Below are 16,236 nucleotides of genomic sequence, written 5' to 3'. Positions count from 1 at the left end.
GATGAAGACTCTGTCCTTTCAGTCCATGTTGGTCCAGGACTTGTCTCAGTGTGGATGAAGACTTTGTCCTTTCAGTCCATGTTGGTCCAGGACTCGTCTCAGTGTGGATGGAGACTCTGTCCTTTCAGTCCATGTTGGTCCAGGACTCGTCTCAGTGTGGATGGAGACTCTGTCCTTTCAGTCCATGTTGGTCCAGGTCAGGACTCGTCTCAGGAAGACCGAGCCATCTCCTTGCAGAGCGATCTGACGGGACGTTCTCTTGGTGTTTATGTTTAACGAACCTTCATGCTTCTGGGAGTTGGACCTGCGGATGAATCGGCGTTGCGCAGGTTGACGATTCTCTTCCTGACAGCTTGACCCTTGTTTTTTCTTTTCGGTGATGCCACACAGAGCAGCAGCGTGTTTGAGGTGCGCCTTCAAACAAATCCTCAGGTTTGCCTCCATTTAGCTCCGATGTTGTCAGTTAACCAATGCAAAGCTTCCAAAGCCATGACATCATCATTTGAGCTTTCCAAAACTGTTTAAAGGCTCAGCAATCTTACTGTATGTAAACTTGTGACTCTTGCTTGTCTTTTTATAGATTGTATGTAAACCTCTGGTTTCAGCTGTGCTTTCCTGCATCAATGGAGTCTTTCCAGATGTGTAATCTGACCATGCCAGGGTCACTAAGGCACCCCTATATCATCAGAGAGGCAGGCTTTTGACCCCGCAGATAGCAGGCTGGTTGGGCTCTAATCTTTAGCATGGAAAACGTCATTTCCAAAAATGAATGGAAACTTTAATAATTTGTCCGACCACAGAACAGATTTCCACTTTGCCTCAGTCCATTTTAGTTGAGCTTCCTTTGACCCATATGTCTTCTTCTTTGCATGATAGAGCTTTAACCTGAATCTTTGGACAGTGTGGTTAAATGGGTTTACCGACCTGAGTTATTGTTGCTCCAGCTTTCCATACAGTCTGAATATTATATTTTTGAGCTGTCCTGATGTCAACATGCTTTAAAACGTAACGTTCATGATGTCAACATGCTTTAAAACGTAACGTTCACCTACAAAGCATCGTTGCAGCATAAACGAAGCTTCTTCAGCCCGATGTCTACACCGATGACTTGGTGCTGCACTTGGAATATTTCTAGGTCATGTAACATAACCCACACAGGTTGTGTGTTATTGTTTTAAATGTTTTATTAGTCATCTGATTCATCAGTTAGAATATTTGTCTCTTGGCATTTAAGCTCTTTGGTGTTTGTATCAGCCATCTGTTGGAGAGGAGACCAGCAGTGTCCGGTGTTTGTGCCACTTGATATGCTGTTAAAAAGTTTCAATGAAGACTGGACTGACTTTTCTCTGGAGGTCTAGATGTGGTGTGGCCAAGTTCATACAAAGAAACAAGAAAGCATTATTTGTTTATTTAGAACTCAAACTGCACAAATTTACAAATTTAAGCAATTTGAAATGCTGGTGATGACAATTAGAGGTTTAAAGGAGTCCATTTATTTAGTCACCACCATTTTAAATAACATCGCACACTAAGTTTTCCAAATATCGCGCAGCCTTAACAAACTATAAACATCTATCATTGTGTTTAGACATGGGACAGTTCATGGTTTCAAGGTACGGTAGTACCCGCTCCTGCGGCGGCTCACTCTCCAGTGGTTTTGGATATGACTGAGGGCTGCCTTGGATAGACCGGCCACATGAAATTCCTGCAACGTTATTTTCTATTCAAAGCAAATGCAACACAGTAGTTAAGGTCCTGCCCACTGCTGGCACCAGTCAGCCCAGTTTGTGGGACCAACGTGTTCGTGATTCCAAGCTAACCGCTCTTGAGGTGAAGATTTGGATGTAGATGGACAGCAGCCGTTGATTGGCCATTAGAGCTTCGACACTGGATGACTCGCCCTGTAGAACTCCTAAATCTGAACCGTCCACTTCCTCAACATGTTGACGGACGGCGCCAAAAGAAATGAGCACATTTGCCAAGCGATATCGGAGCTGATGGAGCAGCATGACTACACCCGCAGTTATAAGCAGCCAGGAAGAGCTAATGAAACTGAAGTCAGATTATAGGGCGATTAAGACGGAGTGGCTCGAACACAATGACCTGTTACGATCCCGCCCACAAAGCGGGGAAACAGTGGCAATTCACCTCCACCTGAGAAGAACCGAAAAGAAGAGTCGGGTGGAGCTGCTCTCATCAATGGCGAAGCGGTTTAAGTTGACTCAAGCAGGGCCGAGTTGAGCCGGTCAGAAGACCAGAACAGCTACAACTCCATCCTTTAGATGATCCCAGTCTGAAACACAGTCCTCCAAGGAGTTCTGGGTCTTTGGTTTTATTGTTGCTTTCCCGAGGACAAGACCTCCATTTGTGATCGTTTTTGTTGTCCAGGTTTTGATCAACTCCAGTCTTTCAGATTTTTCTCCTGCTGTTTCTCGTGCTGTAGTGAGGTGTGTTTGGCCGAAGCACTTCTATTTATCTTTCCGTCATAAACAAACGGCCCAACCGTCTGATCCAGGCGTGATAGTTCTGCTTGTCTGCCGTGGCCTCTCCATACAAAAGGGCCAGCCCCCACCGCCAGACACGCCACTGGTGGAATGCTGCGCCTGGTATTCTCTGAGCTCTCAGGCTGACGGTCTCAGAGGCTGAAATACGATTCAGCCTCTGTCTAAACATGTGTTTCACTGTGGGTGTGTTCAGGGCTAAAATAACAGTGGAAACACCTCGCATACAGAGAAGCCCTCCATTGCTGCGTTGCATGAATGGGCTTTAATGGGCACCCCCCAGTGCTTAATGATTTGCTGCAACAGCAAAATAAAATCTGTGGAGTTTTGAAAGTTGTAAACAAAGACTTCATTCAACATACGCTCATTTGAAATCGCTTTGATTGCAGACACAAATGTAACTTTTTAAACAAGGTCCTGTTTCTTGTAAATTTACCTTCAACAGACTGCGAAAGTTTCCAAACTTAAAAGATTTTCTGGTTTTGAATGTAATAAATATTATTTTTTGTTTAGTGAAGATTTTCATCTGGTTAACCGTTTGAGCCGTCTTTGACAGAAGCTTTGAGGTGGTGACAGATTTGGATTCAAAGCAGACCTCCTCATTTCCATATCAATAATATCACTTTTGGATTCTGTAACTTTTGTACATTTGTATATTTTCCCCATAGAAACACATTGAGATCTCTTCAGTTCCTTAAAAACTGTTCTCTTTAAAATCTGTTCTAGCTGACCGACTTTTATTTTGTCATTTAGCTATTCTTTCTCCACTCTTAGATTTTAGCTACTTTTAGTCCATCTAGCCCGTTGATACATTTAGCTTTAACAAACATTTGTTTTAATGGCAATTTAATGTTTTGGTACTTTTAACCTACTAGCTAGCCTTTGGCCACATTTCCATTGTAGTTAGCATGTTTCTGCTTTTAGCCGATGTGTTACTTGTAGGAGTTGTATCACTGCAGTCACATTCGTACTTGTGAACTTCACTGTAAGGTTAATGTTTCAAAATTATAATTTATGGACTTTGTTTTCACTAAAAGTTGAACATTAAGAGCTGTGAGATTGGTAAAACAGGCAAACTAGACCAACAGATTCGACAGAATTAATATAAAAACTAATATTTTTTTTATCATTTGTTGAATTCAATTCTTTCATGTTTATTCTGTAACAAAAAAGCCTTGAAAAGGTTATGTGAGATCCCAGAAGAACACTGCAGTGAGAAAAGCCTCACATTTTGTAAATAAATCATGCGAGTTATAAAACTTAACCGTTAAAAATAGTATCTTTATCTTTTTTCTTCCCCCAAGGCCCCAGACGTAGTGAAACACCGTAAATGTGGTGTTGAAACTTCTTGTCATAGCTGGAAGTCGCAGAAGGAACGAGAAGTTCTGCACCTTTTAGTCATCTCTATTCACTTTATTTGAATTCATTATTTTTCAGTCACACACACCTAAATGAAGCACAAGTTTTTAAAAGATGAATAAAATACACAGCTAATCATGTTTATTACATTTTTTTTACCTTCCATGCACACTTCAAAGAGTTTCTCCTTCAGTCGAGCGTGGCGGTTGATCTGTTCTCAGATCTTGTTTTGTCAAACATCTGTTACATGCCAAGCATTTCATTCCACCTGTCGCAGGTCGTTAAAAGCTATTAAAGCCGTCTTCTCCGACACATATTTTTCGTGAACAGTAAATGCAGGACTTCTCCTTTCCTGGTTCAGTTCTCAAGTTGGTTACAGCTTCTTCAGGAAGTGCAAAAGGAGCCACAGGTTGTAAACAAGTGCTCAGTTTTAAAATGCACTTTCAAAGACTTCAAATGGAAGGCATGCATATTCTCCACTGCCTTTCATGAAAGACAATTTAACCTGTAGCCGTTTTAATCAAACCCTAGAAGTGAGGTCATGTGCAATCATGCAGTCGTAAGATGTCACAATTAAATTATGCATTGGGGATAACCCTCAACTATCATCTCACCAGTTGTAGCCGTGCTTGTGTTTAATGTCTAACTGCTGCAGTCATCTCGAGTTGGATTGACTCCAAAAGTTAATTTTGCTAACAGACAAACCAATGAGTGATTCTTGAGCTAGATTTATCTCCTAAAGTTACACATTGTTCTTGTTAAATCAGCTTTTCTTAGATTCTCTACTGCTGGACTTTATCAAACAAATCTAGTCACAAGTTTAGCAACGTTAAACTTTAGTTAACAAAATTTGACGAGACGAAGACTGAGTGAAGAGTCGATCTCGCTCTCGTGGACCCAAAATGAGAAGACGTGAAATTATTGCCGGGAACTTGAGTGTGTGCACGGTTGGAGCCGATCTTTTCCTGTTCAGAACAGGTTCTGTTTGCAGGAACACTGGACTGTCTCTGTAATCTCAGACTACTGGTAATAAAATGTGTTACACAATTTGCCTTAATTTCCTTATTTCATAAATGCAGACAAAATTCATCAACATTTACTTGTAACACATTTCAAAAGGTTTCAAATTAAAACAGATTAAATCTCTTCATAAATCTTGTTTTTGTCTTAAAAGATGTTTTAAGAACCGTCTCCATCCATATATCCATCCATTCATTCATTCATTCTCTTCCTCCTGTTCTGAAGTCTCGGGGGCAGCTTCTTGAGGGAGCTCCAGACATCTCTTTCCACAGCCTCTTCCAGCTCTTCTGGGAGGACTCCCAGGATGTTCCCATGCCAACAGAGAGATGTAGTCTCTCCAGCGTGTCCTGGGTCTTCCCCGGGTCCCCTCTCAGTCAGACATACCCAAAGCACCTCCCTAGGGAGGTGCACAGGAATCATCCTTACCAGATGACCAAACCACCTCAACTGGCTCCTCTCGATGTGGAGGAGCAGTGGTTCTACTCGGAGTCTCTCCTGATAACTGAACTTCTCAGCCTGTCTCTGAGGGAGAGTCCAGCTCTGCAGAGGAAACTCATTTCAACCTCCTGGATCCACGATCCCATTCTTTCAGTCTCTACCCAGAGTTCATGACCATAGGTGAGGGGAGGAACGTAGACCGACTGGTAAACAGAGAACTTCGCCTTACAGGTGAGCTCCCTCTTCACCACAGCGGACCGGCACAGAGTCCACAATACTGCATATGCTGCACAAATCCGTCTGTCAGTCTCACGCTCCATTCTTCCCTCACTCATGAACAAAACTCCAGAGATACTTGAACTCCTCCACTGGAGGCAGAACCTCGACCTGAAGAGAACAATCCACTCTTTTCTGACTGAGGACCACGGCCTCGGATCTGGAGGTGCTGATTCTCATCCCAGCCGCTTCACACTCGGCTGCGAACCACTCCAGTGAGAGCTGAAGATCACGGCACGATGACGCCAACAGGACCACATCATCTGCAAAGAGCAGAGATGAATCCTGAGTCCACTAAACCGGACTCCCTCCACCCCCTGGCTGCACCGAGAAATCCTGTCCATAAAAGTTCTGACCAGAATCTGTGACAACGGGCAGCCCTGCTGGACTTCAACTCCCGCCCTGAACGGGTCACACTTACTACCGGCAATGAGAACCAAACTCTCGCACCGCTTTTGTCTCTTTTGATGAAATATTTTGAGCGTGTGAATCCTGGGAAATCCACTTATTTTGAACAATACCAGATTCATTCATAACAGAAAGATCTTTTTCTCAGAAGAGTTGCTGGAAAAATGAGTGTAGGTCATAAAAGAAGGGGTCCCTTCATGCTGCATGGCTGTTGGCTGAACGTATCGGCTGCATCTTTATTAGTTTCTACTTGGATGGAGCACAGTGCAGCAGAGAAACCAACAGTTTCTGGGAAGGTTTATTTAGTATTTAGTGCATTTTTGGCGCTGACTGTAGAGTCATTTTTTGTTTTTTGTGGGTTCGTGTTTATATGTGTACGTGATCTGCACATTCCTTGTGCTGGAAGTCGACCATACCGTACCATTTTGTGGTTAACGGCTGATTTACCCGTTACACAGATTGAACTTTACTTTTCAAATTTGACATAGATGGCGACAAGGTCATGGTTTTTCAAATGCAAGATCTTAAATTTGGGCATGAAAGGCGGCAGACCTTAGCTTTCCATCAGGGAGTGTTAGTTATTTTAAACAAGATTTTAGCCTGTATTTGAAAAAAACTAGTGATAATATTTGATGAGGCATAGCTTGCGAAAGCAGCGGGGCTAAATTTGGCTGATGGACGAGATGAGGCTTTGCTGAGCTAAAAACATTTTTTACACTCCCACAGACGCTAAATGCTCATCCCAGTAAAACTTGAGTAGACCATTTGGACACGTCCTAACAATTCAGAATATATTTTGAATTACGTTTTCTAGTATATCTTCTTTGTGTTGAGCCTTTTAGTTATTAAGTTAAAAATGATGAAGTTTGTATTTGTTTGGCTGACATCTCTGTCCTCCCATATATCATATTTAGAGCTTTAGCAGTGGTTTCTGAATTGATTAATCTCCCGATCAAAGCAGACATTTGGTCTGTAATCTTTTACGCTGATCCTGTAGAGGGGCCAACAACAGTGGATCATCTGTTGCCATTTGCTCACAATAGTAAAAAATGCTACGAACACCAGACTCCATATGTAAATTGTTACAAGTAAATTTAATTTCTGCTCAATTACTACGAAGTTACAGCAGAAATATCAGCAGGAGTTTCATCTTTTGTGGCTTCGCTCATAATTATTTTTGGTTTGTCTTTTAGGCTCGAAACATCCAAACAGGAGAGCTTGCTGCTGTCAAGATTATAAAACTGGAACCAGGTAAGAGTTGTTCATCACTTCCATTCACATTTCTTATCTCCACCAACCCCCAGTTGTTCTATTTAAACAATGTTTTCTGAATCGTCTAAAATGTATTTTTGCTGTGCCAAATGTTGTGAAAGTTATTTTCACGGTTGATGTTTTTGGTCAGGTTTGGTTTGGTTCATCATTTTTCTGCCTGGTCTGTGTGTCTGGAGGAGGACAGCTCAGGGTCTTTGCTGGTGCTGACCTAGTGACAGAGTTAGGGTGATCCAGATTAGTGGGATTATGAAAAGGCTTTGTGCCACTAGCATGCGGACTGAACTCAGCTGATGACTAACCTGTGAAGGAATGGATTCTCTGTTTTGTCTTTTGTTCCTTGTGTCACTGTCTGCACTGATGGTGGCTCGATTCAGGACCAGTAGGACGATTCTATGTCCAAAGTTTACACCCGTTCTTTTTGTTTGGTGTTTGCTTCTGAACCTCAGTTTAACTATGACGTGTTCTGTGGGAACACTGGGAAAAGAAGGATTGAAGTGTTAAAGGGACAGTTTGAACTGCAAACAAAAGCTAAAATGTCAATTAAAACGGTAGCTGAAAGAAATATTCAGTTTTTCCCCTAGGTCACTTGTCTTGACAGGACGCTCATCTCTTCTGGGGTTTTGGCTACTGGGGGATGGAGTGGGGGTGTAGGAAGGAGGAGATGGAGACACGTCTGTGTGGTGAGCTAGCTTAATGCTACGTTAGTGCTGACATTTGTTGACCCCCGGGGGGTGGGGGATGCGTGAGAGAACTTGAGTGTCTTAGCTAGCACATCTATGTTGCTATTGCGCGCCACTACCTTACCGCTACGTTGGTGCCGACAGTGGGGGGAGGGCCAGTAGGCAGGGCGCCTTCTTCTGTTGACGGAGCGAGGCGCCCTCCTTGGATAACGGTAGTGGAAAGAAACACTGTAAATGTTGATTTGGCATTCAGGTGTTAAAATGACCAGTTCTAGTAAGAATGAGTCGGATCTGTTTATTTCAGAATGACATAACAATGTTTGACTCATATTTGCTGTATTTTTGTTGCTTTTGGCCGACGGTAAATGACAATAATGTTTTTGCTCCCGTCTTAAATAACTCATGAACCAGTGGACAGGTTTTGATGAATCTTCCAGCAAGTAATTATTGGATGTACATCTACAACTGATTACAGTTGATTTAGCTTTGGAGTCAGTCCATTTCAAGATGGCTGCCATAGCTAACTGACCTTATAAAACACAAAAATGGCTTAGCCTTTTTCCATGGGTATTGAGCTGAATTTGACTTGTTGGCTCACTAACAACGCATTCTTTCAGCAATAATATATCTTTAAAGATTTTGCACAATCTGCTGAGACTGAACATGACGTGATTTTCCAGGTTTGACTCCAACGGCTACAGCTGAGTTTCTCACCAAAAGATGACCCTTGTTGACAGTTCCTGTTTTAAATGTGCTATACAAATAAATTTGACTTGACTTGTTTACCATTCTGGCATAAATGGAGGTGGGTGATATGCATTTTTTTAAGGGATGCTAAGCCTTTTAGTTTTTGATATAAACTAAGACGGCCAAAGCGTGTTGCAGAAAACATTAACTTCCTGTCTGCTGCTCAGCACACGTCCCTCCTCTTGTACCAGTATGGACTGTCTTCGGCTGGACCGTGCAGTCAGACAGGTTAGACCAGGTGGAGTGACGCAGACAGGAAGTCAATAAACAAAGTCAACAATGTTGGGAACATAGCTGAAGCCTGCAGATGTAGAGCAGTGGGGGTTTAACTAGAAGTCACCTGATACGAGTGGCTTAAACATGTTAAGTGTTCAGTATATTTGAGATGGGTCTCTTTTTTCTCTAAATCTGCATGCTACTTCCACCCATCCATCAACTCATTAATCAGTCCATCCATTACCTTTAGGGGTGCACCCATTGCAGTTTTCTGGCCGATCACGATCCCCGATTTCTAAAAAAATCTGACCTGCCGATTCCGATTTTGGCCGATACCGATTTTGTTTTATAAGCGACACTGTCAGGTATTCTAAAGTGTACCTTCAGTTTTCCAATATTATTTTGTTGAAAACATACCCTTGAACAATATCCTAGAAACAATACAAACTTGTTTTAACTGGCCATGAGGTAGTGCTCTGAAATGTAAAAAGAGTTCAGACAATTTTTGTTAAAACTAAAAAAATCTGAAAAATCAGTTTCTCCTGTACGTATCGGCCGATTTCCTGAAATTAAGGAAATCGGGGCCGATAAATTAGCCAGCTGATTTATTGGTGCACACTAATTATCTTCCTGTGGTTCTGGAGTCATCTCAGGGGCATCAGCTTGAGCAGGGAGGTCCAGACATCTCTTTCCACCTCTTCTACCTCTTCTGGGAGGACTTCCAAGGTGTTCCCAGGCCATCAAAGAGAGATATGGTCTCTCCAGAGTGTCCTGGATCTTCCCTGGGGTCTCCTCCCAGTCGGACAATTACGTCAACGCCTCCCTAGTGAGGTGTCCACAGGGCATCCTTTCCAGATTAAATGTATAAATTTGGTGTAAATCAGTCAGTTTTTAGATTTTAAGGTACAGTTTGATGTGGTAGTAGATTATACTCTGAGCGCTAATAAATTAAAACTGGCTTGAAAGGTGATGGTAGATGTTCATTCTTTGTGAGGCCTTTCAGTTTTGTTTTGATTTCTGGACATAAGCACGTACACTTTAATTTATGTATTCAACACAGCTAAGGATATCTGTCACATCTTTTTTATTATTTTTTAGCAGCCACTTAGAAAAAGGTTTTCCAGCTCTATCCACGCAGAGTTGTCTCCATTAAAACAAGCTTTTCCAGTCCTGCTGGTTTACTGGTGACTCAAATGATCTGGGTGTTAAATTGATCAAGACTAAACATAGAATAACACTCGCATAACGAATTGCAACCTGACACGAAGAGCAAGAATGTGTGCATTCAGAGAGGGAAGCGCTCAGCTGGAGAGGAAGTGGCTACATTCTCAGGCCTCAACACAACAAGAAAAAAAAGGCTGTGGGGTGACATGTTGGGTTTATTTGGGCCAAGCTCCGTTGAGCTGTTAAAATTAGCATGGCTCTAATTTTTGTGGCTTTTTTGCCGTGTGTCATTCGCGATATCTACAAATATATGCAACAGTTATTTCCTTATGTGGAGATGCAGTGAAGCACGAACCCTCAAACTTTATGATAACGGGTCTGCAGGGTAATGTATCGACCAACGTGTACACCTGCTGAAAAATACTCTTTAATGATTTTGTCCACTATAAACTAGTCCAAATTTAAAGCTATTTTAGCCTTAATATATCATATTATTTTACGTTATTATTGTTTAACATATAACTCAGATCTTCACTATTTTTGGGTGTAACTGGGACCTTGGGTGCGCAGTTTTGTTCCACCTCATGTACCACATGTGATGCATATGACTATAATGAACCTTGAACTTGTAAAACATAAAATATAAAAAACTAAATCCAGGCTGGAGTTTTTGGAAGACCTGCCAGATTCGGTAGTGGGTGAAGCCTTTATTTTGGTCAAGCATGCACAAGTTGGTGTTTGTGTGGGGCTTTCAATTTTAATTTAATTATTTTAAAACTTTATTCATGTACAACACTAGTGTGGGTTTCACATTTGATTTTTACTAAACCACATAGACTACCTAGCTGCGGCAGCCTGGTCCATCTGCCAACATGGGCCTCGTCTTTTAAAACAAATTTAAAATTTCAGTTTTAAAGGCCTCGTGGGTCATTTTGACCCAAGGGCGGGGGGGGGGGGGGGGGGGGAAAGCTCTTGACAAAGATTTCAAACCAAAGGAGAGGCATGTGTTCGGTATTGTTGGAAGGTTTGGCACACGTGGGCATTCCAACCAGACTTAAACTGGGGCATTCACATGAAGCAACCGAAAGCCTCCCAGACAGGCTGAAAATACTTATGAGAATAGGTGACGTATTAAATCAAGGCAGATTTATTTATATGGCACATTTAAAACAGGAACTGTTACCGAAGTGCGTAACAAAAAGATCACAGCATCAAATAAAAACTAACAAGATGAAGTTACAGGAGTAAAAACATAATCAGAAACGATGAACTGCTAAGTCGGATCCCTCTGTGTTAAATGTCGAGGAATAAAAACACTTAATGAGTTGGACCACGAGTTTCACTCACTCTTTGATTGTCAGATCAAGATTACAGACGAATAGTTAAAAGATCAGAACTTGGAGTGGATGATGAGGAAGATCTGTGGTTCCTGAAGTTAGTGTTGGGACCCCACTGTGGGTTGTAAAAGGACAATGTGGGGTCTTGAAACAATTTCCAGAAATCTAACGTGCATTTCTGAATAATTACTAAATGCACATTTTTACAATTCTTGTTTAAAACTATAAATACAGCAGTCGTTTATCGATAAAAACACAGCAACAATTCTAGAAAAGGTAGAGGGATGTTGTATAAAATATAATTTAAAACAGAATGTAACGATTTGAAAATCTCGTGTTTTGATTACAGTGGAACTTATTTAACTTTTCAAATAAACCAGAACATTTTCTGTTTGTTAGTGGGATAGAATAAATTGTGAATTTGGTGTTAGCAGCAATGCATAAAGAAAAATGGGTCCACGTCTCTCACTGTGAATCACAACTTTCATACTTTCATACCTGATAAATGTGCAAGAGTATAAGTAATTCCAACAAATAACGCACACCCTGGAATACAAAATAATAATAATGTAACATCGTTATCGTTCCTGGTTTTAACATCGTGGCCCCCGAGAGCCCGAACATCACGACCTTCCAATATTAACTTTCAGCCTCGACCTTTGATCAGATTTAACCAGATTCGATTTGATCTTATGAACCGTGGATGATGGGACACACTTGAACATAGGCTGGATGAAAAAACAAGTTTTATTTACCTTCATACTCCAGCCCTTGTTTTAGAGTTTAATATTTTAAGTGTCATGAGCTCATTCTGGCTCTCGATGACTGCGTGTTGATGAAGTGCTGACACTGGTAGTCTGAGCCGAATGTTCATTTTCAGATTTTGGAATTGAAACATAAACATTTCCACGTACTCCAATCGTGTCTCTATTGTGTTTAAGAGAATTTAAAAAACAACCTTTTGTCCATATGTATGTTTTCAGGAGATGACTTTTCCATCATTCAGCAAGAAATCTTCATGGTGAAGGAGTGCATGCACCACAATATTGTGGCCTACTTTGGGAGCTACCTTTGGTAAGAACCAGCTGAAAATATCCGGTGTTGTTATTTTGAGTCCTTCAGGACCGGGGGTCTGTTTCTGAGGATCTGATTTGATCCGGTCTGCATAAAACTGCCTCAGAGTTCCAGCAGGTTTGAACTGGAATCTGAGCTGTTTAATAAGGCACAGCCTGCCACAAAGAGCTCAACCAGTAAAAACAACAGATAACAGCCACGTCATATTTATCATGTAAATACTGAACCACACCCTTTTCTTGAGATATATATATATATATATATATATATATATACACTTTTTTTTTTTTTTCCATACGTTTACTTTTTACAATCCATGTCTGTACTTGTTGCTTTTATAGCCATTCATTTAACAGAACATTCTGCTCATTCAGAAGTCTGCGATGACCTTTGTGTTTTTTTATTGTGATGTTTAAAGTTTTCAAAAATGAAAATTGATCAGCAAACATGTTTCCCCAAGAAATACGTGGAGAGCCATTGACACCTTCCAAACATTGTTCAGCTTGGGCTCTCTTCCTGTTTTTATCTTGTACTGTTTATTAGATTTTAGCTACCTTTCTGCTGTATTTGGCTTTTAGCTATCTTTAAGTTGCTTTTAAATTTTCATTTTGCGTTTGCAGCTTCCTAGCATTCTGCTAGCTAAACATTGAGCTATTACCATTATCCACTTTTGGCTTGTAAAAGCCTTTGTTTCTTTAAGCTACCTTTCTGCAAATTCTGCTCTTTAGCTAGCTTCAGGTTACTTTAAAATTGTAGCTCATTTTACAACTTTTATCTTATAGCTAGCATTCTGCTACTTTTAGCCATTTTTGCTACAAATCTGCTATTAATAAATTTTAGCTACCTTTTTGCTATTGTTAGCTTTCAGCTTTTTTCTGCTACTTTTAGCTACCTTTCTGGTGCATTTGGCTTTTATCTATCTTGTAATAACTTTTACATTTTAGCTATTTTGTTGTTGTTGCAGTTTTAGATAGAATTTGCTACATTTAGCTGTAAAATACATTTCTGCTCTTTGCTATTGTGTTTAGCTTTTAGAAATCTTTGTAATTTTAGGTTCATTCTACTAGCTCTTAGTAACTTTTCAATTTTAGCTATCCTTTTACAGCTTTTAGTTTTTATCTAGCTTTCAGCTACTTTTAGCTTTTACAACATAATGAGAGGTTTTAATTTTACCCAGTTTTTTGTTTCTTTTAGCTTCTAGTGAGCCATTAGCTACTTTCAGCAAGAATTAAGGTACTTTTAGTTTTTAGGTAGCATTTTGCTACTTTTAGATTTTTTTCTAACATTTAGCTTTTAGCTAGCCATCTGATACTGTTAGCCAGCCTTTCTCTTTTTTACAGACCCATTATCTTATTTTAGATAAGTTTTTTTTCTTTTAATTTGTGTTTTATGGCCTTTAGCTGCCGTTCAGGTGCTAAAGGTTTAGTGTTTGTCATTTGTTTTTGTTTCTCCAGTCGAGAGAAGCTGTGGATCTGCATGGAGTACTGTGGGGGAGGATCTCTGCAGGATATTTATCATGGTGCGTTGTTCTCCTCTCCATAACTGCTCAGACGTTTTTCATTGAAACGAGCAAACACTGAATCATATTCTGCTCCAACAGTGACGGGACCTCTGTCAGAGCTTCAGATTGCTTATGTCAGCAGAGAAACTTTACAGGTAACTGTGCTATTATGTAATAATTGTTTTAATTAGTGTTAACTGTTTGTGCACTTGGCTGAGCAGATTATTTTCATTTATCTTACAGGGTTTGGGATATCTGCATGGCAGGGGCAAGATGCACCGAGACATCAAAGTATGATGGCTTAAGATTTTTATTTTAGCGTTAATTATTCATCTTTAGCAAAGATACAAGCAGTTCGATTAAGGCTGAAATATACAAGTTATTATTAGGGTGGCACGGTGGCTCAGTTGATAGAGCTGCCGCCTCTCTGTGAGAAGGTTGTTGGTTCAAATCTCGGTTCGGGGGCCCTTCTGGGTTGAGTTAGCATGTTCTCTCCGTGCTGTGTGGACTTTCTGCGGGTACTCCTGTTTCCTCCCACAGACCTAAAACATGCATGTTAGTCTGACTAGTAACTCTAAACTGTCTCTAGGTGAAAGAGAGAGTGAGTAGTTGTTTGTCTCTACATGTCCCTGTGATGGACTGGAGACATGTCCAGGGTGTCCCTCGCCTCTCACACAGTGATGGCTGGATGTGGGCACCAGTGACCCCATAACCTGAAAAAGAAGAAGCTGGTAAAACTAATGGATGGATGCATCTACGTTATTAAATTTCATAAACTTGTGAGAAAACGTGTAACAGTTCAAAACTGAAAGCACATCTGCGATTGCAGATCTTTAGGCTTCAACGCAGCAAAGGTGTAAACTGGTTTCAGAGAGAGCTCAGCGGAAGTTGAGCTTTTTTAAAAAAACGAGTGGTCAGTGAATGACAGATTTTAACTTCAGCTGTTCACGTCTGATGAATGCAAAGTCTGGAGCCTCACTCTGATGTGTTATCATAAAGGTCAGGGTTGGGTCTATTATCTTTTCTCAGCTCGACGCAGTAAGGGTTTCCTGTTTCCTGTACTCTCACCCATAGGATGCTACCACAGAAACTGTCCGTCACAACCAACATAAACACTCTAAAACCTGCAGTGAATTATTGAAAGTCAGAATAGATAGAAATTAATACGAAGCGCTTGTTTTATCTTTTGTGCTAATGAGAGAAATGAGCATGCAAATGTACTTTGTGAATTGTGCGAATCATTAGCTGAGTTTCTTAAGCTTTAACACGTTTGTGGGACTTGTTAACAGGGTGCCAACATACTTCTAACAGACAACGGAGATGTGAAGTTAGGTGAGCTGCTCTGTACCGTCCAAACACTCCTATTTGAACAGAAACTGAATCCGCTTCGTCTGACGTGCGTCTGTCACTCCCTGTTTCAGCTGACTTTGGAGTCGCAGCCAAAATAACAGCCACGATTGCCAAAAGAAAGTCCTTCATCGGAACACCTTATTGGTAAGTGTGTCGCTCTCTTAGGAGGATCCAGTGTGTGTGATATCCGTGGCTAGACAAGTTCAGGTTTCTATTGTCCTGGGGCAAGACATTGAACTCTTGGATCAGGACAGAGGCCTGTATCCTGCTGATACAAGCTTCTGCTAACCTTTGTCTACCAACCTTTTGGATTATTACAATATTAAAATAAAAATTGATCCCTCATTTTTGTTGTCCACCATCGCAGAGCGAACGGGGGAATTGGAAATGCCCTCGGTCTATCCGTATGTACATATTGTGAGCATGATGACATGAAAAGTAAACGAGGTACTGACTTCCATTTTAGTGTGTTTAGATGCACAGTAGTCCCTCGCTACTTCACGGGTCGTTTATCGCAAACTTGCTCAATCGCAGTTTTTCAAAATAAGATTGGACGTGACGCACAATTGGCTGACTGATAGATGAGCTGCACGATCGGCATGGAATTTTTATTTAAAATTAATTATTTAAAATATTTAACACCTGCTGCACATTTCTGCAGCCCAGAGCTGCAGAAAAAGCTTCTGCTGCAGGATAAACGACCTGCTGCAGCTGATCAGCTGTTCGGTGTGCAGAACGGAGAAGTGGGCGTGGCCAAGAGAGCTTGCAGGTGACAAGAGCAGAAGAAGCAGAGAGCTGAAATTATGTTCTGTGCTGTTTTAGAGCGTTTACAGTTTAGAAACGGTGTTTAGATTATTGCAAGAGTGTGGGAAGGGTTTATAACACCTTACATT

The 16,236-nt window shown here is 41.0% G+C and overlaps 1 protein-coding gene across 1 annotated transcript in view; it reads left to right on the top strand.

Moving 5' to 3' along the window:
* Positions 1-16,236, top strand: part of map4k5 (mitogen-activated protein kinase kinase kinase kinase 5) — a 50,122-nt gene that overhangs the window by 2,933 nt on the left and 30,953 nt on the right. The window contains exons 3-9 of the mRNA XM_037694615.1: positions 7,196-7,253; positions 12,402-12,492; positions 13,947-14,011; positions 14,093-14,148; positions 14,237-14,284; positions 15,283-15,325; positions 15,415-15,487. Coding sequence (XP_037550543.1) covers positions 7,196-7,253; positions 12,402-12,492; positions 13,947-14,011; positions 14,093-14,148; positions 14,237-14,284; positions 15,283-15,325; positions 15,415-15,487 — 434 coding nt within the window. The remainder of the gene's footprint in view (positions 1-7,195; positions 7,254-12,401; positions 12,493-13,946; positions 14,012-14,092; positions 14,149-14,236; positions 14,285-15,282; positions 15,326-15,414; positions 15,488-16,236) is intronic.

Source organism: Nematolebias whitei, chromosome 21 (genome assembly GCF_014905685.2).
Source record: "Nematolebias whitei isolate Nwh7 chromosome 21, NemWhi1, whole genome shotgun sequence".
NCBI lineage: Eukaryota > Metazoa > Chordata > Actinopteri > Cyprinodontiformes > Rivulidae > Nematolebias > Nematolebias whitei.
Note: the sequence above shows the minus strand (reverse complement) of the source record. Positions and strands in the feature narration are given on the sequence as shown.